Consider the following 24,522-nt stretch of genomic DNA (forward strand, 5'->3'; position numbering starts at 1 on the left):
CACGCTGATGAGGTAAAGAATCAATACCTCAGAAGGCAGCTACAAGTGCTGGAGAAGAGACGGGACCCGGCCTGATGGAGTCTATTTGTCATGTTGGAGCTGTTGGCCCCTGCAGGGTTTCCCCTGAAGTCCTGACTTGAGTGGGGAGAGTGGGGAGAAGCAGCTAGGAAACCTTTACTGTCTGTGGCTCCATCCAAAAAGAGGCAGCCGATGTTCCGTGCATGTACCATGTACCGCAGAGCACCCATGCTGGGCAGTCTATTCCAAAAACTAATAACAACATTGAGACAGATGCGCCAATTTTGCTGATTATAACTACCAGACACCACACTTCCAATGAATAACAGGTTAGAAAAAAAAAAAACTGGCTTCTGAGCTGAACAGGAGACAACATGGTCGTTAAATAATGTTTTGCACACTAAACAGACACCAATTAAGCGAAGACAGAAGCGAAACAAAGGTTGCTTTTGCAAAAAAATAATTCTAATTTTTGTCAGTTTGAATCTAATCCTTGTGTTTCCTTTAACTGTCAATGGTTACAGAATTAGTTTGAAGAGACTTGTATTTACGTATAACAGTTTGGCATAATGAGACGCTATCTTCTGTTCCGTGTTCGCCGCTCTCCTGTCACTATCATATTCTTGGAAGGGGATGTTTCAAGTCTTAATTAATGTGCTTGGTTGTTGATGGAAAACTATAAGCTACAGGATCACATATCCCCATAACGTCCGACAAAGGGCATGGATGAAACACTACAGACACAGACAAGCACAGAACTTGGTTGAGTGAAACTTCACACTCAAAAATTTGATATTTAGAATTCAAGCTATTTTGAAATTTTTTTAAAACTTATTATTAAAATGCTTTAATATGTATGATTTCTCAACAAAAATTTACTTTAGTTTTTAATTACCATACAAAGGCTTCCCTATAGCATTTTATAGGTACTGAGTTTTAGTTGATCTTTGCCTTTGCTTCCCCCATCTTCTTGCCCTCTATATCCATATCATAACTAGCGAAAAGATTCAGTAATTTGGAATCCTTATTTTTATTAAGTAATAAAATTACAATATAGCAATCCAGCTTCAACTGCTAACCAAGTAACTACTATGTGTTCACATCACTATGTGTGTCATATGGTGTACATATATGGAGGTGGGACCTTTGCAGAGTAATGCAGATTAGGCAGGGTCATTAGGATGCAGCTCCAAGGATGCTGTCAGTGCCTATCTGAGAAGAGGAAGTGAGGCCTAAATTCACTTGCTCTGATTCCATGTGATGCCCTTCACCATTTCTGAGGTAGCAAGAAGTGCTGACCAGACCCTAACAACATGTCTGGTGTCCCAGACTCCAGAAACATGGGCTAAATAAACTCTATTCTTTATGAATTACCCATTTCCAACTTGGCTATAAGAACAGAAAAAAATATTAGCAAACTACTAGTGAAAAATTTACCAATTCAGTTTTTCGGTATATGTGCCATAGTCACCACAAGTAACTGTAAATATTTTTGTTGTTCCCCTGAAGAAATGTGTGCCTTTAGCTAACGCCCCTCGGCTTCCCAAGCCTCCCAGCTCTTAAGTAATCACTGAGCTACTTTCTGTCTCTATTGAGGTACCTATTCTTACAAATCGTGTAAGTAGAGGTATACAGTGCATGCTGCATTGTGTCTCGTTCACTTTACAAGCATGCTCTCAAGGCTCCCAACTACTGTGACACATGCCAGCACTTCATTCCTTCTTACAGTCAAATAATAGCTGTTGGGATAGCTAAGCTACAGTTTGTCTACACAACAGATGGTAGGCATTTACTTTTACGTGTGTGTGTGTGTACATGTGTACATGTGTAGGGGCACACGTGTAGGTCGGAGGTTGGCTTGGGGTGTCTTCCTCAATCAATCCCCACCTTAATTTTTGTCTTATTTTTATTTTTTTGAGATGGGGCAAAAATATTGGGCCTGAACCTTGTCAATTTGGCTAGGCTGGCTGACCAATGGTCCCTCAGGATCCACCTGTTCCTACGCCTAAGCATCAAGGTCACAGGCAGATGTCATCATGCTTGGCTCTTGGGTGGATGCTAGAGATGCAGACATAAGCTTTTAGGCTTGTACAGCAAGTACTTTGCCTATGCAGCTACCACCTCCGGCCCCCAACCCTGTATCCACCTTTCAAATATTTTGAATGCTGCTCCTATCAACATGTATGGACAAGTGCATATGCAAACACACATTTGTGTTTCTGCTGAGTGTGTATCATCTGACTACAGTTTTGTTTAAGTCTTTCAGGAGCCACCAGGATGTTTTCCAGAATGGTTGCATCTCTTTAAAATTCTACAAGCAGTGTTTGGAGGGTTCTAGAGGCTCTGCACCCATACCAACCCTTGCTCTTTGATCTCTTTACATTTAGCCATAGCCCTTGTAGTGGTATGACGGCTATTCTGGGCCGTCAAACTTCAGTACAACTAGGCACACGTGTGAGGGACTTTTTCTTATTCAATCAGCTGAGTGGGAGATGGAAAGATAAATCTTTGATCCAGATCCTTTGAGGTAGAAAGATCTACCTTTATTCTGGACTATTGCTGGCAGCCTATAGGAAGAACATGGGAGGAGTGAGTTCTCTTTTTGCCTACTTGCTCTTGTTCATGATAGCAAGTCCATTCCCCCAGTTGCATCAGAGCCTATGTCATTGGAATTACAGCATATACTAAAGACCAGTCAAGACATCCAGCCTCATAGACTGAACAACTTACTGGATTCTTGGACTTCCCACTCATAGACAGCCATGGACTATCTAAACTACAGCTTGTAAGCCATTTTAATAAATCCCCTTTACACACACACACACACACACACACACACACACACACACACACACACAGAGAGAGAGAGAGAGAGAGAGAGAGAGAGAGAGAGAGAGAGACAGAGAGACAGAGAGACAGAGAGAGACAGAGGGCGAGAGACAGAGGGCGAGAGACAGAGAGAGACAGAGAAAGACAGAGACAGAGACAGAGAGACAGAGACAGAGACAGAGAGACAGAGAGAGACAGAGGGCGAGAGAGGGCGAGGGAGGGTGAGAGACAGAGAAAGACAGAGAGAGAGAGAGAGAGATTTACTCTATAAGTTCTATTCTTCTTTGGAACTCTGACTAATACAAGCAGGTATATTGTGGTATCTCACTATCTTGTTTTTGCAACAGGGTCTTACAAATTACCCAGGGTGGCTCTGAACTCACTATGTAGCCCAGGCTGGCCTTGAACTTGTGAAACTCCTGCTTCTATCTCCTAAGTGCAGAAATGTGCCACTTTCACTGTATTGTGGTTCAATGATCAACAGGGTTGAGCATCGTTTTATGGGTTGACTGGTCGTTTGCAAGTTTTCTTTCTAGACATGTCTCAGTGGATACTTTACTCTTTTAACCAACTATTATAATACTCTTCTGGCTTGGTTCTCTTTTGTTGAATTTCCGTAACACAAACAAAAGTGATTACTGAAAGAAGCCGTAAGTAAAAATTCTTAGAATTTGATGGATAATTATGACGGCTTTGTTCACAGCGCAGTAAATACCACTGAATATTTACTCAATACTTCCAGCAGGCCCATTTCTAAATCCCTTTTTACATGACCCACGTCAGAAGAGTAAAATTAATGATTTTCAAAACAGGAGAAGAAAAGTAAAAATGTCTAAGCCTTCACAGTGGTTTTTATGACCAATTTGAGGACAGAACACAATTTCAAAGATGGACACTGTCTTCAAATTATTCTCTACCCAATGGAACCACCAGGAATTCAGGTCCCCTTGATGTGTCAGGGATACTCTCAGTATGCTTTCCACCTGGAGAGCAAGGGAGAGTGTGATGGAATTACTACAGATATCGTTTTTTTTTTTAATACGCTTCACCAAACACCAAGCACTGCAGAGAAGAGCAGTAGTCAAGTCAAAATTAACAACCTCACTTCACAGAGACTTTATAGCACTAGTCAAATACTTATGGGTATATCACCAAATGCAGCAGAATATTTCAATAGTCCCTAAGTGGCAAAACCGCCCATCCCCCAACCCCATCCCTGCCCATGAATGCTAATTATTTTATTACAAGGCCAAAAACCCATAGTGGGTTCTTTTCCCACATGGCTCATTATCACCTCTAACGCTCTGTGGGAATATGGAAGGGCCAAGCAAACGGCAATCCCTCCCCAACCCACCGCAGGGCACTTAGCTAATTCAGAACCCAAACGACCGGGAGCATTTCAGCACTCCTGTGTGGAAATACTACACATGGTAGAGTCTTAACTGCACAGATGCTAGCTACAGGAATTTTACACAACATCTTCTTGATGCAGAAAAACATTTTTCTACATGTTACTCCATTTGTTGGAAAAAAAAAATAAAACAACCCAGCAATGCTTTGATGAAATAAATCCAACAGCTCTTACCATACAAACATTATAAAACTTAACTTGATACTTGTCAGACAAAACGAGGGAACAAAGAATGAAAAATACCGTGGTGCTTTAAGTCAAAAGGACTGGTGTAATAAAGGTTCTGTATCATCAATCATAAATCATTAGCAAGACCAAAAATGCCATCAATATCTATTATGATAATAGGTCCCTGAGAAACAAAAGTTTTCAGCAGTTGTTCCTCTAATGGCCCAATCAGATGTTTTAAAGTCTTCATAATAAACAAGGGCAGAGGAATCTAACAGTCAGTGCTTAGGATAAATAAGTTCAAATTATGTCTTGTGATAAACACTTTTTAAGTTATATACTTTGGCTCTGTAATGATAATAATAATAAAAAGCTCTTCTGGTTATCATTACTTTGTTAACTGCTCCATCTGGTCCTTATACACATTCCAGGATTTCATAGCAAAGAGATCAAGAAAAACAACACAGATTAGAAAAATTGGTAACAGCTTTTAAAACATTTGTTAGCTTCTTTGACCTCCAAGGAGTTTCCCAGCTGAAGGTGGCCACGTTAAGATTAAATCACTCCTTGCAAGAGATACGTATGTCCGCATCAAAGTTGCTTAGATGACCATTAGCCTGTCCACCTGGGCCCTCTGTAGTGCTGTCTTTGAAGAAATCCAATCACTCCACAGGAAGCAATATAAATATGTTAGTCTTACAGGACATCAAAAAGGAAGGTTAAAAACGAGCTTGGATTCCTGCCTTGAAATTTCCAGTCTCTGTGTGTGCTGTGCAAATACCTCTCACGGAGAAAGAGAGCAGACAGCGAAGGAGAGGGTTTCCATCTCTGTCTTCAATAAATATAAGTAAATGTGGCAAGGAGGGAAGGTGGGAAGAGAGAGAGAGAGAGAGAGAGAGAGAGAGAGACAGACAGACAGACAGACAGACAGACAGACAGACAGACAGACAGAGAGCACAGAGTGACTTTATTTCCTAAAGCTCAGTTGTCAGAGTATGTGTGAATCTCACATCCCCACACAACAGAAAAACAGGGACAAGGAATCACTGACTTACATTCTTGTCCCAGTCTTTCCCTGATCAAATGTGATCGAATTACACAGCCTTCCTAAGCTCAGTTTTCCAGCACAATGTCAGGATCAGGAAGTCCATGTCAAGCCACGTCTGTGCACAGGTATGGTAATGCTAGTCCCTTCACCTAGAAGAAGGCGGTGTGTGTGTGTGTGTGTGTGTGTGTGTGTGTGTGTGCGCGCGCGCGCGCGCAGGGGGAATCAATATTCTGGAGTCAGCTAAGCTGCCTGGCTATGCCAGGCTGGGTGGTCCAACACCACTACACCTATTATTTACACACACACACACACACACACACACACACACACACACACACACACACACAGAGTTTTGCTCTTTTGTCTTGTTTTTTGAGACAGTTTCTCTCTATAACAGACTTGGCTGTCCTGGACTGCTTTGTAGACCAAGCTGGCCTTGAACTCACAGCGATCGGCCTGCCTCTGCCTCCCCAAGTGCTGGGATTACAGGCGTGTGCCCCTGCGCCCCGCCTGTTATTTATTTTTTAAAGCTGGGTTCTGGGGATCAAACTCAGGTTTTTATGCTTGTGAGGTAAGAACAGCACTGACAGAGCTCTCCCCCCCAAGACTCTCCTGTCATTGCTTGTGGGGATGTACTAAAGTGAGGTAGAAGGCTTTCCCTCTAACGCGCTGGCTTCAAGCTGTTAGTAGCCTTGTCCTTTGCCTCCTGGAGAGTCTATGACAACAAGGTGAGAGGCACCACAGTGGGAGGTGGAACTGTGATGGTTCTCCTGACCGACCAGCTCTGTTCCTCCAGTCACACAGGTCAGGGAACACGTCTATACTACTCACTGTAAACTAGTCAGCCAAAGTGCGCTTCCAGGGACTACAGTTATCCTCTCTGTCCAGACTGATACAGGCTGATCAATCACACCCTCTCAGTTCAGCTGATAATCACTTCATTCAGACCAAGCAGAGGTGGAAGCCTCGAATGCAAAGCGTCGTCTTGAGGCAGAGACAGAACTCTTGTCTATGGTACCCAGTCCAAAGTCCCCATCATGTAAGGCCACGGCTTTTACTCCTAATCCCATCACCTAAGAAGTTGGGGCGGGGCTTGTTCGCAGCCCTCCCCTTCTGACCTCATGATCTGGGTGAGTTTCAGGCTATGCAGGTGACTCATACACAATATAAGCCAGGATTGACAGTCACGAGCCAAGGCTTGAGGACTATGGAGAAGACTGTCACAATACAGGTTTAATCCTTTGGGACCTTCCCAGCACTCTCTGCCCAGTCCCCAACATGCCACTTGTGACTCTGCCTTCTCTCCCTGGGAAGTCCTCTCCGTGACTGCTTTTCTTCATCACCTGTCAGGTCCCAGTACTCTGCTTCCTCTGGACAGGCTCATGCACAACTCTACCCCTCCTTGCCAGAGCACTGACGCCTGTCTCCATGTCATCTGCTGTCTGGACTTGTGCTTGGAAGGAACGGAAGGGGATGGGTGAAGCCCACTGTAGAAATCTAGTAGCAGAGTAGGGGAAATGTGTGAAAACCATTCTCAGGCAAGGCAGAGTCGGCAATACGGGAGTCTGAACCTTTAGGAAAAGGAAACTGAGGCACTCTGCAGGCTGTGTGGTACAGTGAGGAGAGAAGAGCAGGGCAGAGCAGGTTCCCTGGGTGTAGACGTCTTCTGGGAGAGAGGGAGCGGGAACCTGACCAGTAGAAGTAGGTAAAAATTCAACTAATGCTAGGATAACCAGCTATCGACTTACATGCCATGGCTCAGCTGACATATTTATCTAATTAGTCTTATGGTCCCTTTTGTTCCATCTTATCAAATCTACCCACCTATAAATATCCACACCTGTATACCCACACCTGTATATCTACACCCCTCACTATGTACTCTAAGAGAGGGACTGCTGGGTTTTTTGTTGTTGTTTGTTTTTTGGTTTTTTGTTTTTTTCTTACAGTGTCTGTAACAGCATTCTCTGCAATGTGACCTTGGCAGAGAGCTGGTGGATATAACAGTCTGACAGTCTGTGACTTCATAACACTGTATGGGAAAAATAAACCCCAACTGATATTTACATACACATACATGTGCATGTGTGTATTTATGTATACATACATGCACAGTGATAGCTTACTCATCACTGTGGCAAATACCTGAAAGAGCACCTTGAAAGAATGGAGTTGCCTCATGGTATCCTTCCACGTCTGCCTGCTGCCTGTTGTTAGGGGCCTGTGGCAAGGCAGAGCCATCCTCACAGACAGGGGGCAGAGGAGCTGAAATGCTCACTTCATGTAGTCCAGGATGCAGAGAGAGAGAGATAGAAAGATAGCACTCATGAGCGCGAGAGAAGGGAGAGACTAGTGGGCTTTATTCTTTCTCCTGTTTTATTTCAGGGGGTCTTTAGCCAACTACATGTTATCACTCACATTCAAAGAAGGCCATGCCCCTTCAGTTAACTAAGGAAATTACCTCACAGACATGCCCAGAAATGCGCCCTTTACTGATCTTTTAGTCAGATTGACAAGCAAGACCAGGGATCAGATAGGTATTAACAACTCCTTGTTATCTGTTAAAGGCCTAAGTAAGCCAGGATTCAAAACAAAACTGATCTCACTTTGTAGAACAGGCTGGCCTGGAGCTCAGAGATCCGCCTGCCTCTGCCTCCGGAGTGCTGGGATTAAAGGCATGTGGCACCGCGCCTGGATAGACTTTTCTTTAAAGACAATCTATTCAGCCCATGGTCTGAATCCAATACATGGCTTATTTTCATAAGACAATGCCTGTCCTCATGATATAAGAAACAGCTGGCTAGTTAGAGCAGAGTCAACTGTGGCATAGAGCCTGGTGGTGTCTAAAATATTAGCTATCTGGTGCTTCCCACAAAAGGCTGCCAGCTTCAAATCGTTAACTGATATTACGGTATCGAGTATACTGTGACGACATGTGGCAATTGTCCAAGTGAGGATGTCCGCTTCAGCTCAGGCGAGGATTCTCATCCGGGTTCCGGACCACCACCAACAGTAGACTCAAACAGCAAGAGGCCAGGGAGCTCACTGGAGCCCTCCTCATGCGGGCACTCCTGAGGCTATTGCCTTGTGGTGATTTGATTTCATACCAAAGGCCCCATTTCTAAATACTGTCAGGATAGGGGCCAAGACTTCAATATAAGCCTCTAAAAACAGACACATAGAGTCTGCTGCATTAAGACACCCAGTACCTACTACTGCACCACCCACCCAGCCATCCAGAGTATCCACCCATGCTCTCTCCCCTGCTAGAGTTGAATGCTCAGACTGGAGTATAAAAGTCTTAGGCCTGGGCAGGAAGTCCTTTCTATCTTTTTTATAAAGAAGCCATGAAAAATACATTCTGTTCTTTAAGCTTCATGGTATTAAAGCCCATCTTAGCATATTAGGGCAAGCTAGAGCCTTCCTGGATGTGTATATGGGACAGACTGTGGGGAGCTATATCCCTGTGGCCAATCCTAACACTCTACCAGTGGGAGTCTGGGGTGACTTGGGGGTAATAAGCACCATATTGCACACAAGAGGCCTTACACCAATCAGACAATTGTTCCACGCCAGAGTTACCTTCTTCCTTAACCTTCCCTAGGGACCTGTGAAGCACCCTGGCTTACGCTTACCCCATTCAGCTTCCAGGAAGAGTCAAGGTACCGCTGTGTGCATGTGAACACACCCAAAACTAGTGCTATCTTAAGCAGCACCATGCTTTTCAGTTTGTAGTTTTTTAAACAAGTTGAAATATGTGAGATGACACGAACTTACCTGCATTGTTAAAGTGGTACTGCTGCCTTGGATACCCAGCATTGGAGGGGAAAATGCCTAAACATGGAGGAAATCAACATTTTAATAGAGGTCATATGGTTTTTTTGTTTGTTTGTTTTTTCAAGACAGGATTTCTCTAAGCAGCCTTGGCTGTCCTAGACTTGTGGTGTAAACTAGGCTGGCCTTGAACTCACAAAGATCTGCCTGCCTCTGCCTCCTGAGTGCTGGGATTAAAAGGGTGTGCCACCACGCCTGGCACAGTCATCTGGTTTTAACAGATAATCTTTTCAACAGTTGTGCACTTCTTAATGAGAAAGCCCAGGGTCACTTTAAATTATTTCTAGACAATTATTAAAACAAACCACTTGTTTGGAGCCAACCCTTTAGGAAAGTGTGTGTGTGTGTGAGAGAGAGAGAGAGAGAGAGAGAGAGAGAGAGAGAGAGAGAGAGAGAGAGTGTATTGTGGGTGGGTGTCAATAAAACCCTAATTAACATGCAAGGTGGTTCCTAAAAGATCCTAGGTGACATCGCTGATTGTTGATTCTAAAGACAGTAGGCTTGGGTTCTGAAGCTGTGCTGGAGAAAAGCCTTCTCCCAACAAGGCCATCAGGAGAGCCACATTCCCTACCCTTCCTAAGGGACTTTCTCTGACACAGGTGAACCAGACAGAGAGGCCCAGGCACACTCTCAGGATGACCCAATTCTTTTAGGAAGCACAAAACAACAGGCTCCACATTCTTTGGGGTCATTTTTTTTTTTTTACAAGTTCCTGTGTTATTCCAATTTTCTGCTCACTACACATCCTTTCTCTGTTTTCACCAGAAAACAATTTGCAGGCTGTTTTTTCAAACTTAATTTTCTTCTGTGTCACTTTAAAAAAAAAAAGATTGATGTAAAAAATGTCTGCACAGAAAACAGCAATGGTCTTAAGGGGGAAAAGTTTACATGTTATAATTGTGGGGAGGAAATACTTTTTGAAAATTAAATCAAGCGTGTGTCTAAATTTTATAGTCTATCCACAGAGAGCTTTAAGAAGCATTAGATGTTAGGACACAGGAAGTGGATCAGGACAATGCAATCTCCCCCTTTATTAGCATTCTGTACCGAAGAGCCACTGTCCAGCTGCCCTGAGAATGCAAGCCAGGGCCATTGTTAGCAAGGACTGCTCCTGCTGCCTCCTCCAAGTTCACACAGGCTACAATAAGGGGCAAAGGCACGAAATGGAAATCCCTATAGATGCAGCATGGCCCTGTAAAAACCACCCCAAAGTGAATCCAACCTGCCAATAAAGGCTGTGGAGGCAGTACCCAGAAAGCCTTCAAATGCCATGAATATTATATGGTTCCCAAGAACTACAGTCATCGGCACAAACTGTGAAAACAAATTATTTATGGTTCAAGAAAAGGTAAAAGAGTCTCAGAAGACTTTTCATGAATAAAAGATGAAATATTAGAACGCGCATGGTCTATAAAACAAGCGTTTGCAAAACAGTTGCCTTACAAGTCAAAATCAGTACAGTATTTTATATTAAAGGGTCTAAATGCATTCACTACTAAGTAAAACATTTTCATTGAACATCAGTTTAGAGGGGGAGAAAACAAAGGAAAAGGGAAAAGAAAATAAGAAGCAAGAAGTAAGTGACATGGCTTGGTGTCCTGTTAGTACAGTGCCTTGTCCTCCAACTCACACTGGCCCTGTCCTACAGTCCAGGCTTGGTGTCCTTCTGTAACCTTGCCAGGCATGTCTACTAATTCAAGCACTGTTCTAGAAAAATACATTCCGGTAAACTCACATTTTGAGGAAATGTATGGTTTCCCGTGAACGCATTAGGGATTGAGGGTATAACTCTATAGGCATTTGCTCCGTAAGAACACCTCAGGGGAGAAATCTGGGCTTGCATTCCTCTGTGTGGAACAACGTGAGACGCTACGATGGCTGTCCTGTTAGCTCTTGGTTTCCAGAGAGACCTGAGTATATTAGGACATTTCTAAAGTGAACCCCCAAGGACTCTTGGGGCTGCTTCTGTGCACAGCGGGAGGAGGAACTTCTGATCGCTGTCAGGCCGAAGGTGTTAGTTCCGAGTTCTGTACCTGCACATGTTTCCATGATTTTCTTCAGAGGCCCCCGAGTGTACATCAGCCCAACGAGAATCCCAGCCAGATGCCCAGCAAAGGAAGTCCTAGGAGGAAAGGAGACCCTTCGTGAGTGTTTGCTCTGTTGCTGATTAGACACGTTCCGTCTCCTCATTAGCCTGGTGCGTGTCAATTAGTTACGGTCTGCAAGCTTTGCTCCAAACAGCCTTTTATGCTGAGTAACATTTAAATTAGTCCAAAGGATGACATTTCTTACCTTAAGAGGAAAAAAAAAAAAAAGCAAACAAACAGGACAATGAATAATAACATCCACGCATTTAAAATGCAGCACCTTTCCCTAACCGAGGCAGATCTGTTTGTTTCTCGGCACCAGCTGAAGTCTTCCATCAAGACAGGCCACTGAATGATGTCCAGCCCTTCTCTGGACCGCTTATCACAAAATATCAATGGGATCAGTTTTCTCTGCTCAGAGTGAAATCTGGTCTGCTCAGCCACTGTGAGGGACAGTGCCTATCTGTGTTTACAGGACAGCAGACAGAGTGTTTGTGCAGGACTGACTAGTAGAGCAAATGGGCTCCGAAATTCAGGACAAATGTCTCCACACGCCACCCCATTTAGGTTTATAATGATCTTTCTGTCATTCTGCAAAAACAAGGAAAAGACTCCAAGCTTGAAAGAAGACTTGGGCCCTGGAGTTGCCACGTAAGTGTGACAACTGCTCATGCGATAAAATGTCTTTTCAGATGCTTACATCTATCAAGACAGTAGTATTTCTAGAGACCTGTGCTATTTACAGGTTGGTTGTGGGCTAGGGAATGTGTCTGTAGAGTTGACTGCCTGAACAATCTCTCAGGCCAACTTTAAGAATTGCTAGGGATGTATTGAACTGCACATTTTACAACCAAGATGGCCGAGTTCTCTCGTCACATACCTGGTCGATAGTCAGCTGTCTGGAACTGTCTGCACACACACAAATGTGCACAAACCCTTTCACCTTAAACAAGTCTCACTTCCATGCGGTTGGTAAGCTCCATCTTGTGAAACTCATCACATCCACTGCAGCCTTTTGGCTCCTTCCTACACTAACTATGCATGCCCTTAGGGGTTCCTGACTAAACTCTTTGGAAAAGTCCAACACTGGATATAAGGTGAGCATCAGATAAATACACGAGCAAAAGAAAATCAGCTAACGTGCTACCTGGATCTCTCTCTCCAATGAATCCCACAGTTAGTATTTGTCCAGAGGGCAAGTCGTGTCACTGCCTTCCTCTGCCTTACCTACCGAACACCCAGCATGCACTGGACTCCAGTTCTTGCATTGTTCACCTCTTTCCTTTAGCCCCAGGACCCACCACACCCATCTCCCCACATCCAAACACTCTCTGTGACCTGTAGTCCAAGCTTAACTGCACCTCTGTAAGAAACCACAAACTCCCTCCTTCCCCTGACTGTCCTAAGGGCTGTTCCTTCACCCTCATTTAGCACACACCCAGTTACACTCATTGGCTAAGAAGGCTATCGTTTCCATCAGGAATTTTCCTCATGGTACTTAAAACCTAATAATGAAAATATTATTGAAATTTCATTATGAAAAATGAAATATAGTCAAGTATTTTGCATGTTATGGGGAGAACAATAAGAACGGGGCTTTTTTGTTGGGGTGCCCCCCCCCGTTCATGTTCTTATTTTTTTATTTAATTAATTTATTCAGATTACATCTCAGTTGTTATCCCCTCACTTGTATCCTCCTGTTCCTCCCTCCCTCATGTTCTTATTTTATTCTCTACTCAGCCATCAACAACATACACACCTCCACCTGGTTAGATGTGAGAAACTGCTGGTTTAAGGACACAAAAAGAAGCCATCTTTGTTTTTTAGAAAGAAATTGGCTTCGATTTAACTGAAAAGAACTTTATTTTTATAGAATCCGTAATTTTGAAACTTTTATAACCAAGCTTCATGGTGGATCATATAGATGTAAAAAAAAAAAAAAAATGGGAGGAAGTTTCAATTTAAAATCCAACCTATTAGACAATTAATCTTAAATCTCATTTACAGTTTGGAGCATAATACAGTAAAATGAATTCCTTATCTTTATAATGGGTTTTCAGACGCTTGAGTTATAATCTAATTGCTCTGGTATAATTAAAACAGCTGAGGGGTGCACACTGCATCATCCTGCAACCTGAGCAGCCACACAAAGCTCCTAGAACAAGACGATTAGCTATTGTCACTACTTCACATGCTTTAAGGAAGTGTTCATTTTTTAAATAAAAAAAGAAAGGAGAGATTCTGATCTTAATCAAAACTGGGAATCTCGCATGACACACAGAAGCGGAATTTCCCCACAGAGCAAGGAAATACAGCTTGCTTTAAGGAGTACTGTGACCCTTCCTTGCTGCTCAAAGCCGTTCACTGAGCGGGGAGTTACCTTTGGGAGCAGAAGGAGGCCTCGGACTTTCGGGGAGGAAGACAGGGCAGCCTTTGGAGACCCCTCCTCTTTCTGGCAACACAAAGTGTTATGCCTGTCATTGTTATTGGCCTCAGAGCTGAGATGAAATACCTGCCTAAAGCAATGTAAGGAGGGATGGGCTGATTTCTGCTCATACTTTGGGGGGACTTGAGGCAACTGGGCACACTGTATTCAGCATCAGGAGAGGCATAGTTAGGCTCTTCCCACCTCATTTAACACGCATAATCCTTCGCAAGCCTGCCTGTCTCCTGGTGGAGACCCTGTCAAGTTGACAATCAATATTAACCAATCACAATTCTGCTTTAGTCAACTTTTCCTCTCAAAAACATTCCTTTGAAATCATAAGCCTGCTGCTCTTGTCCCCTCAGAACACGGCCATTTAATATTGCAGAATATGTTTTGCCCAACTTGGAAAGCCCACGGTCTTTTGATTCCCAAACTGAAGCTCCAGATACTTTCTTCTCTCTGAGCCTCCATAAAATAAAAACAAGTATACGGTGGCACAAGGTACCCAGCCCTGTGATTGCTGTGTCCTCAGGACACAAGAACACTGCTGGACTATCACACAAATGACCGAGAGCCAGTCCCAAACAGCACGCTTGTTTCCTTCCGAATCTTCCCGAGCTGGGCCTCCCCTGTACACGTTTCTCTTCAACATTCTTGTATTTCAAGGGCCCACCAAAAAGGTCCACTAATCTTTCCTTACAGTACCCAAGGCCAAGTTCAAATTTTTCCCCAGTCCTCTTTGACACAAGTTCTAAAGGCCTGGGAGTTTCATAGCTGGGCTTAGCACTGCCGTGGACCCACTTCTCAGTATGGGTTTCTGTATTAGTTACCTTTTCTGCCTCTGTGATAAAATACCTGACAAGAATAACTCCAAATTGAAAGGCTTTCTTTTTGTGTTAACTTTGAGGAAACAGTCTATCATGGCTCGGAAAACACGGTGATCAGTCTATTTTCTTCTCCTCCTCCTCTTCTTCTTCTTCTTCTTCTTTTTTTTCCGAGACAGGGTTTCTCTCTGTGTAGCCTTGGCTATCCTAGAACCACTTTATAGGCCAGGCTGGCCTCGAACTCACAGTGATCCACTGCCTCTGCCTCCCGAGTGCTGGAATTAAAAGTGTGTGTCACCACGCCTGGCTATTTTCTGTTCTTGATGTCTTCCCTGACCACATAACCAGCATGTACTTTTGGCCATGGACTATGGGAAGGACACAGTATGTAAACAGCTTTACCATGCCTCCCTGCCACCTTTGGCATTGCAGGTAGAGTAGCTCCTTTTTGACATGCTCCAAAGGTAGCAACTACACAGTAAACACGCCCTGTGCTGCCTCTTCTGTCCCATTCAACACAATGCCAACTGGAGACATGGGACTGGCAATAGACGGCTACTAAGGAATCCCACGTGAGGCCTGTCAGTCATGATCTACACAGAAATAAGGGTCTAGGGAAAGCGGAAGGGAGAGTCCTTGAGAGGTGGAGCATGGGGGGGACGAGAGGAGCAATGGGTGGAAATGAATAAAGTATGAGGACGTATTTGTGGTTTGTATAGGAATGGCTCCTATAGACTCACATATTTGAGTGCTTGGTCACTAGGGAATGACACTATTAGGAGGTATGGCCTTGTTAGAGGAAGTGTGTCATCAGGGCTATCCTTGGAGGTTTCAGAAGCTCAAGCCAGGCCCAGTATCTGTCTGTCTTTGTCTCTCTGTGTCTCTGTCTCTGTCTGTCTGTCTCTGTCTGTCTCTCTGTCTGTCTCTGTCTGTCTCTGTCTCTGTCTCTGTCTTTCTCTCCCTGCTGCCTGCTGATGCAGATGTAGAACTCTCGGCTCATTCTCCAGCACCATGGCCCTGCATGCCGCCATAATTCCCGCCATGACGACAATAGACTGAACCTCTGGACTGTAAGCCAGCCCCAATGAAATGCTTTCCTTTAGAAGAATTGTTGTGGTCATAGTGTCTCTTCACAGCAATAGAAACCCTAACTATGATGACACGTACATGTACAAAACCATCATAACAAAACTTGTTTAGTACGTTAACTACAAAAATAATAATAATAATAAATGGGGTTTGTGCAAAGGCAGAGAAGCCTTTCCAAGATCACAGATGACTCCCTGGCTGTCAATTCTACCTGCCTATGCCAGGCGACAGGATTAATTCCTTAAGCTGGGTCAATAAAAAATTATTCGTCTACTCAAATATTTATCAACTGACTACATATAAACAAGATAAAAGAGTCCCTGGCTCCTGAAGTTTATAATCTTCTGGGGCTGATAGGAAGATAAATAGAAGGGCGGAAACACAGACAGACACAGAATCCATAAGTTGTAAGTGTAAGAAAGCAGTTTACTTTCCAAGGCATGGTGTGGGTTGATTCCTCAAGTGTTTATTTAAAGTGACACTGTTGGATTTGGAGCTGGCACTCTCAGAGGTAGTATACTGGCCAGTTTTTGGGAAAATGCCTCACAAAGATCTGGCTGTAAGCAGGCCTGTAGTGGAATTTTTAAATTAGTGATAAATGGGGGAGGGTCCAGCCCACGGGTGGTGACATCCTGGGCTGGTGGCCCTGGGTTCTATACGAAAGCAGGCTGAGCAAGTCATGACGAGCAAGCCAGAAAGAGGCATTACTCCATGGCCTCCGCCTCAGCTCCTGCCTCCAGGTTCCTTTCCACTTTGAGTTCCTGCCGTGGCTTCCCTCAATAGACTATGACTCATTACATATTACATCTATGCCCCAGGAGCTCTCCGTGTTTACATATGAACAATGAAAGGTTTGGACTCACATAATCATAAACAGGTTTTTCACCTGAACAAGTCCCTCAACAGAATATATGTGTGGAGCATGAGTGTGCACAGGCATGCACACATTATGGGACCATTCTTGTAAGGGCTGTCTTATAAGCTGCAAGATCCGTAGCATCTTTGGCTCCATTATAACAAATGCTAGTGGTTCCCCTATTAATCATCATGACAACTAAAAACAGCCAGTGTTCATTTCCCAAACCACCCAGCCCAATGGAAACCACTGGCTTACGACCTGGAATGTGCTTATTAGTTGTTTATTTATTTAATTGATGACCTTTAATCATGAGACCTCAAAATTTTTCTTTCAAAGCATTTCCCAGGTGAATATACTGTGCACATTCCTGGAATTCCATATTGAACTCACACACAGAAAACATCCCCCATAACTGAAATGCACATGGGGAGTGGAAATGTCCGAAAGAGGCTATGATCACTTCCACACAGTACTCTGGTAGAGTACACTCAACTTGGCATGAGGAAACGTTCTGCCATCTGTTCCCACTACAGACAGAAACACTTCTGGAGTCCACATGACTGTGCATTTTCCCCTTTACCTCCAGAGAGTAATTAAAAAGAAAAAAGAAAGAAAGACAAGAAGTATTATTTATAGCCTGATCTTTGCATTGGCTACCGTGATGAGGCAAATGGATAATGTTGTCATGAGCTTGGCCTTTGGAAGGAATTTCAGAATGAGCAACAGCTGGCCCTTTGGTACCTGTGTTCCCTGCAGCTGCAGCAGGAGGCTGACATCCTTAATGGGAGTTCAAGATGGTGGGGCTGCAGAGACAGCTTCAGCAGTGGGGCTATGGTAACCGCCTCTGCATTTCCACTGTACACACAATAACATGTGGATAAATGGTCTTTCCTGGGTCCACATCTTGATATGTTGAATTTCAATTCTAACCACATATGTGAATCTCATGAAGAAGTTTCTAAGGTTATGTGGACCTTGCTATTGCTATTGTTTTGTTTGTAATTTTTGGTTCTAATGTAGTAAGAATGTTATCTTAATCCTGAGCTCTAATTCCAATGGTTAGGTATCAGCTGATTTATTAGGCCAGTGAAGGAAATATTTTAAAAGTAATCAAGATGCTGCACTTTGTAAATAACTGCATAGAAACGACATCTGTTTCCTTTCCTGCTAAGTTGGTCTTATTGAATATATTGTGTTGTTACTTGGGAAGGTACAACTTGGAAAATGCATGTAAGGAAGCATGAAGTTACTTCAAAAGATGTACAAGTCCCTTGGGCTTATAAAAACTTGATAAGGTACTAGAAAATGGCTCCGTGGTTAAGAGAATTTCTGCCCTTGCAGAGGACCAAGCTTCAGTTTCTAGCAGTTACATGATGGCTCACAACCAGCTGTAACTCCAGTTCTAGAGTATCTAATGTCCTCTTCTGGTCTGTGAGCACGGCAAACATGTGGTACACATACAGTCATGCCAGTCCACATATAGTGATCTACGTAAAATTTAAATAAGTGTCCAGGAAAATGTGTAAGTCAGTTTACTGACATGTACAAGAGTCACATGGGAGAAGGTGATGGCAGTAGGCGGTCTGAGAATAAAACTTTTAACTATGAAAACTGAAATGTCCTGCCTACTGTATGACTTGGAGACCTAGGTATACCATCGATGTCACACTGTGCTTCCTTAGCAGATCTACTTATCTTATTTATTTATTTATGCTAATGTTAAATAAGAGTGCAGAACCATCAGCTATGAAGTTCCAAAAAACTGTCCATTCGAGCACAGTCTGATTCTGCAATGCTGCCTGCCACACTGGACATCTATCAAAGGTGGGTACACACAATCCCCCCCATGTGGGCTCAAATCAGATTAGAGCAGTGCCAATCAAAGAAGCAACCTCATCTCTTGAGGGCCACGAGGAACACAGAGTCCTTCATCTCCCATCTTGGCAGCTGTGCTTTATGGACAAGGTTAAGAATCTCGTGATGAAATCAGCTTAAGGAAACAGTGGTCAATTGCAACAAGTGTCAATTCTATACGTTTCTCCACCCTGGGTTTTCAGTATTCTTTTTTTTAATATATACATTTATTTTATTACACATGTACAAAACAAACTACATACAGCAGGGAGAACCATGTGACAATCAAGAGAATAATGAGTTCTATACATGTTGCATTCATAGTGAATTGGCTATCTGCATCCATCCAGTTTGAAGTAAATGTCTTTCCTGTCTTGTTGAGTCTAAATTTCTGAATGAAATTCAATATCTATCCTATCTCAACTCTAATAGCTTAACTTTTTTTATCTCGATCTAAAACGATCTTATCCCCTAACCAACGAAACTTGGTTGTAAAACTATACTATCTTGTCTTCAATGCCCCTCAGAGACTTGAGAAGGAATAAAACTTAAATTCCTGAGTGAACCTGCAGTACGGGTTAGCAGCTTCCAAAATGTACAAATTGACTTAAGACGGTTTACTTATCAGTAGTAGAAACATCCTAATACCTTCCTAGCCAGTCCTTTTTGGTTAAGTAGGCCAGAGTAGATGCCAGGGCTCTTTGTTCTGGAACTGACAGTCTTGTAAAGATGCAGGATGAGAGTTCACAGTCACCTCTGTCACCATAGAGAGTGAAGGTGAGGTAGGCTGACATTGAGATGTCCCCTGATTCCTGGCCCTCAGCCCTTAGTAAACCCTTCACTCTGCCCATGAAGGAGACCTATGACTTGTTTGTAAACCAACAGAATAAAGCTTGTCACTTTCATAATTATGTTCCCTAAGACTGCGATTTCTGTCTCACCATCAGATTCTTCTTGGAAGGAATTGGTTCACTGGGATCCATCCTAGAGGTAAAAAACTAAAAGTTGCTTCCAACTGGCAATGAGGCTTACTTAGCTCAACAACCCATAAGGATGCAAATTCTTCTAACAGCCATAAGGATTAGAAGAAAATCCATCCTGAATCAAGATGAGACTTCAGGCTGTCATCTTTGTCACAGCCCTGAGAGACAAGCTGAGTAGACACCTCAACAAACCATGTCCAGGCTCCTCTACTACAGAAGTGGACATGACAAGTGTGTTTCTTTAAGTCTGAGAGTTCTTGCTACTTAGCAGCAGATGAATAATACAGTAGAGCCAAGAGGTAGACACTGGAGTGGAGGTCCAGAGTTGTGTGGACATTTTGAGCCCCTGAACCACATCATATTGGAAATACCTGGAACCCTAGTGGGCACCACTGGCAAATTTAATCATACAGAGCCAACACTGTCCTCTTGCTTAATCAGCTCATGGGGTTTCCTTAAGTTGTGGCCAAAAGGATCCTGGCCAAGATGAGAAAGATGACAGAGGCAACAAAGACTTGGCAAGTCTCAGGAAGGAGTCTACTACACACTGTGTACAGATCCCATGTGGACTGAGACTGTATACAGAGAGACAGAAAGAGACGTTGCCATGCCAATGAAACAATAACCAAGACATTATAGCTACGGCATTAATCCCAGAGCATGTACTCCGGCTGGACACCGTGCAAAGGCTCATCCGTAGGTTAACACCTTTGTATGCTCTGACTGGCCTGAGCTCCGTTCACCAGCCAGTTCTCCAGCACCTACCCATAGGCAACAACACACAGACATTAATGTGGTAACAGCATTTTCTGGGTTACTTCTCAACAAGCTACGGCTTGAATACAACTCTGTCCCACTTTAGAGATAGGGAACTAAAATTAGAGCACTGATGAGCCAAGGACCTAGGGCTGTGAGAGCCAAGAAGTAGGTGGTAGGTGTGACACTCAGCGCAGTGACACTGAAAGAAAGAAATTTATCCACTAAATCCATGCCTGGAGGCCGAGGGAACACCCTCTGTAGCCCTGACTGGATTCGCAGGGCCCTAGAAAAGTTTAATTTGGATTTACAGCCCACACAGAGGAACAAGAAAACAACCACAATTAGGATGGTCAGCCTCCAAACTGTTCATGTAGCTCAAGGCTGACAAGGTCATAACTCATGTTTTGAAGCACCAAACCCTTCCAAAACCTAATCTACTCTGCTGATTGGCATTCCTCAACAAAATGTCTCAAAACAACACCAACCACAAGAGGCTCTTCAACTCTTTAATCACCACCACTGTTTTCTGAAAACATTGCCTTTTCCACACCTAATTCTGGATTTTCACTGTTGGGTCTTAGCTGAACCCTATAAACAATTACATGCCAAAGACCTAAGAAATCCATATCAAAAGGGGCCACTCATTAAAACTATGAGCCCTCAGAAGCCCGTTGAACTGTGTGGGACACGTAAGGGTCACCTGCCATTCACAAGACCAGCAGTCTCCCACTGGTGGGCAGTAGTTTGGGGTGCGCGTGAGCAAAATCTGGAGCAGTGCGGAGTGTGTGTGCTAAAGAGTACAAGATCAGCGAGCTCTGGGGGCCTGATGGCAGTCACACACAGTGTATTCTGACAGACACTGGGGTAGGACTGATACATTTTGATGAGTTTTTACAGTTAAGTTTCTTAGAGCAAACCTTTAAAGTTACTGCAGCAATCCTCAAAGGTTTCAATGCAGTGTCTAAAGACAAGTACAGTCCACATGAGTCAAATAACTGAATTTCTGTATGAACATACATGAAATATTCCATTATGAAGTCACTTCACTCAGATGTATACAGATCAGAGAAAGGTCTAGTGGCTCCTAAGCATGACCACTCCCCTTTTTATCCACAGAAAGCACTCTCAACAGTCCCAAGCAGGATGCTGAGAGAAAAAAAAGGGTTGGCTACTCTTTGGCAGAACGTAGGAATGTCCAGTATTACACATCCCACTTAACGAGTTTTCACAGGGGGAAAAAAAGGTTTCCTTTGTCACACCTTAAAAAAAGAAATGGGACAGGAAGAGCAAGAGAAGGGTGACTAATGAGCCAATGATAAATGTGGCCGAGACTCACCCCCCCTATGATCGATGCTTTTCCACTGCTGCTCAGCCTTGAACACAGGAGGGACTTTAGATTAACTCTTCTTCCAGTGGAGCTCTGTTAGCATACTGTCCCCAGTCTGCCTAGCAACCTATGATGTCATTACTTGTCTGCCACTAGGTGGGCTAGCTGCCCAGAATATAAATAGAGCAAACCCAACTCTTATCTCTCGCTTACCATTTACCTGCCTCTCTTGTTCCTTTCTCCTTTCTTGCTGTCTCTCTCTCTTTCTCTCTCTCTCCTCTTCCTCTCTCTCTTTCTCTCTCTCTCCTCTCCCTCTCTCTCTCTCTCTCTCTCTCTCTCTCTCTTTCTCTCTGGGGTATTCCTCCCCCTATAATAAACTTCTCCATCTTATATCTGTTGTGTGGCTTATATTTCATATTTAAAAAGCTCAGCCACTACGGGCTGGTTGGCAAACCCTGAACAACCTATCGCCCACTCCAAGTCAACTATCTCCCTGTCTACTCTGTCTGTCCTTCTGAAGCTGCAGCACTCGGAAGAAGCAGAGGAGAGAGAGAGAGGCAGCTACCACAAGCCAGCCTTCACGGCAGACAAAGCAGATGAGCCCTGCTGCCAGGAGCCTAGCTCTCTGTTTGCAATATGCAGCATCTGTCGGAACGATCGTACTGCAATTCTTTAATGGGACTCACTCAGCCAGCAACAACGAAAGTGTCTACTCTACCCTGGTCACTGGTACAGGATGGATGGGAGAGATTCATGGTAATTAATGGTAAATGTAACACAAAAAAAGGACTGCAAGTTAATGAAGTCAGTGTCTGCTGCCTGCATAGTGCCGAATTATTTAAAACTCATTACACACACACACACACACACACACACACACACACACACACACACACACACAGACCCCCCCTTTGACAGTTTTTAAAATACTGTTTGACAACAGCATTTTCAGCATCTATAAAAGTGTGCGGTGCAAGAACAGATAAGGTGCACACTGTCTTTCATTAACAAGTCTGAGTTATTTTTACCCACAGTACATCACACCTTACCATGCTGCTTTAGAGAAATGGGGGATGGGAAGCCTCTGCCCCGAGTTCAAATTACTCAGCATATACTTACACCACCTTCTAAGTAAGAGTAACTGGTTCATCAGAGTCCAACAGTTAATTATCCTGAAAACGTACAGCACCATGAACTCCCAACCAAAGGATACTAGGACTAAGTGCTCTCAGGGTTAAAAAGTCACTGAATAAAACCCAAAGTGTAACTTCAAAGGAGACCAGGGATCTGGTTGCAAACAGCAATTATAACACACCAGGGACACACAAAGAGTTCTGAAAGATTATATTCTACCCTCTGAATCATGAAAACTCAGGGAGATTTTTTTCTTTATAAATCAGGTTTATAAACCACTGAGCCATCTCTGCTAGGCCATCTTTTCCTTCCTTCCTTCCTTCCTTTTTTTTTTTTTTTTTTTTTTTGAGATAAGGTTTCTCTGTGTAACCCTGGCTGTCTTGAATTCACTCTGTAGACCAGGCTCACCTGAAACTTAGAGCTCTGCTTGCTTCTGCCTTCCAGCGTGCTGGGATTAAAGGTGAGTCACCATTGCCTGGCAGTTTATCTTTTTAAAAGTGTAACTCTTCATTTATCAAGTCTATCAGATCTGGCTCTTATTTTATTAAATGTTGCCTTTCTCTGCATTTTGAGCAGCTGTAGTTTTCTATACCTTTCTCTGTCTGCCTGAAAGAGAAGCCCCTTTCACTTATCTGTGGGGAGAAAGATACCTTTAGAGTGCAGTTAGGAATTAAGCTGCTCTAGTGAAGTGGTGGTAGTCGTTCTCTAAGACCCAGGACCTCACTAGCCCCTGGCATTTGGCTACATTTCTAGTACCAGGCATGATTTCCCTCCTGTTGAGCAATTAAGTATAATTATAGAGTCGTTAGTGATTGCCAAGGTCTAAGAGCCACTATTCCACCTTTACGGATATCAAGCCACGCTGGTCATGGCTCTGGCGCACAGGTGGCATACCTGGGCAGGACTGCTGCCTGCTTTCCTCCCACGGTAACTTGGACAGCACTTACTGCTACTACGGTATCTAGACCTCGGGGAGGAGGCTTTCAGGCCAGATCTAGCTCAAAGTCTTCTAACTCCAGTGTCTACAGTGTATGGTGTCTAGCACTTGGGACCACCCTTCAAGCCAAGGGCAACAGTAAACAAGTCTGTATTGTCTTGGGAGTCTCTTGGACTCCCTGACCAAAACAGAAAGGAGGTTTCCCCCTAATTGGTTTCCCAATACTAAGTGGTCGGTCTTGAAGTCATACACATACCAGCAACTTTAAATGAACTTAGCAGGTTGTATTCATGTAATACCTATGCATATGTACATATACTAATAATAAAGAAAAAGAAGCCATGGATTCTAGAGGGGGTGAGCGGGCAGACTGGAAGGAACTGGAGGAAAGAGACATTGGGAGAGGAGGGAGCGAGGATAGGTGAGGGGGAAAGTCATAGAATCACATTGTAACTAAAAATGTGAAAAAACATTTCTTAGTGCTTTTCTTATACTCAAGCCCATTTCCTCTCATCTCTTAATCCCCACCCCCCACCCCGCCCCTGCCGGCCCATTTGACCTTCTTAGAGATTTAGCTAGTTACTTTTAAAACTTTCTGGCTACACAATAAAACATGCATATGTACTCCATGGCCACAGGCTTAAATACAACAGGTTTGGACTAGCCATTTGTAGTATCTTTTAACTTCTTTTTACACAGAGACCTAAGCTCCCGAGGGATTCGGTGTTAGTATTAGTCTGTGTTTATATCAAGCATGATCAAGTCACTGTGGTCACTCTGTGAGCAGAAAACATGACCTACCACGTGATGCATTTCGTCGATGACTGAGGCTGCCTCTGAAGTCTCTCAGCTTAGGGGAGGCAGAACAAGCCCCTCACCTGCTTGCCAGTTGAGACATCAACTCCTCTATCTGCTCACCCCGACACTCTTCAG

At 43.6% G+C, this 24,522-nt stretch overlaps 1 protein-coding gene across 6 annotated transcripts in view; it reads right to left on the reverse strand.

The window, feature by feature from the left end:
• The window catches only part of RHBDD1 (rhomboid domain containing 1), a 115,756-nt gene that overhangs the window by 52,593 nt on the left and 38,641 nt on the right, over positions 1-24,522 (reverse strand). For all 6 annotated transcript variants that reach the window (XM_084779828.1, XM_084779823.1, XM_084779825.1 and 3 more), the window contains 2 exons: positions 11,342-11,430; positions 9,252-9,308 (listed from right to left, as the gene is read on the reverse strand). In XM_084779828.1, coding sequence (XP_084635954.1) covers positions 9,252-9,308; positions 11,342-11,430 — 146 coding nt within the window. The remainder of the gene's footprint in view (positions 1-9,251; positions 9,309-11,341; positions 11,431-24,522) is intronic.

Source organism: Acomys minous (assembly GCF_964271855.1).
Source record: "Acomys minous genome assembly, chromosome: 4".
Taxonomy (NCBI): domain Eukaryota; kingdom Metazoa; phylum Chordata; class Mammalia; order Rodentia; family Muridae; genus Acomys; species Acomys minous.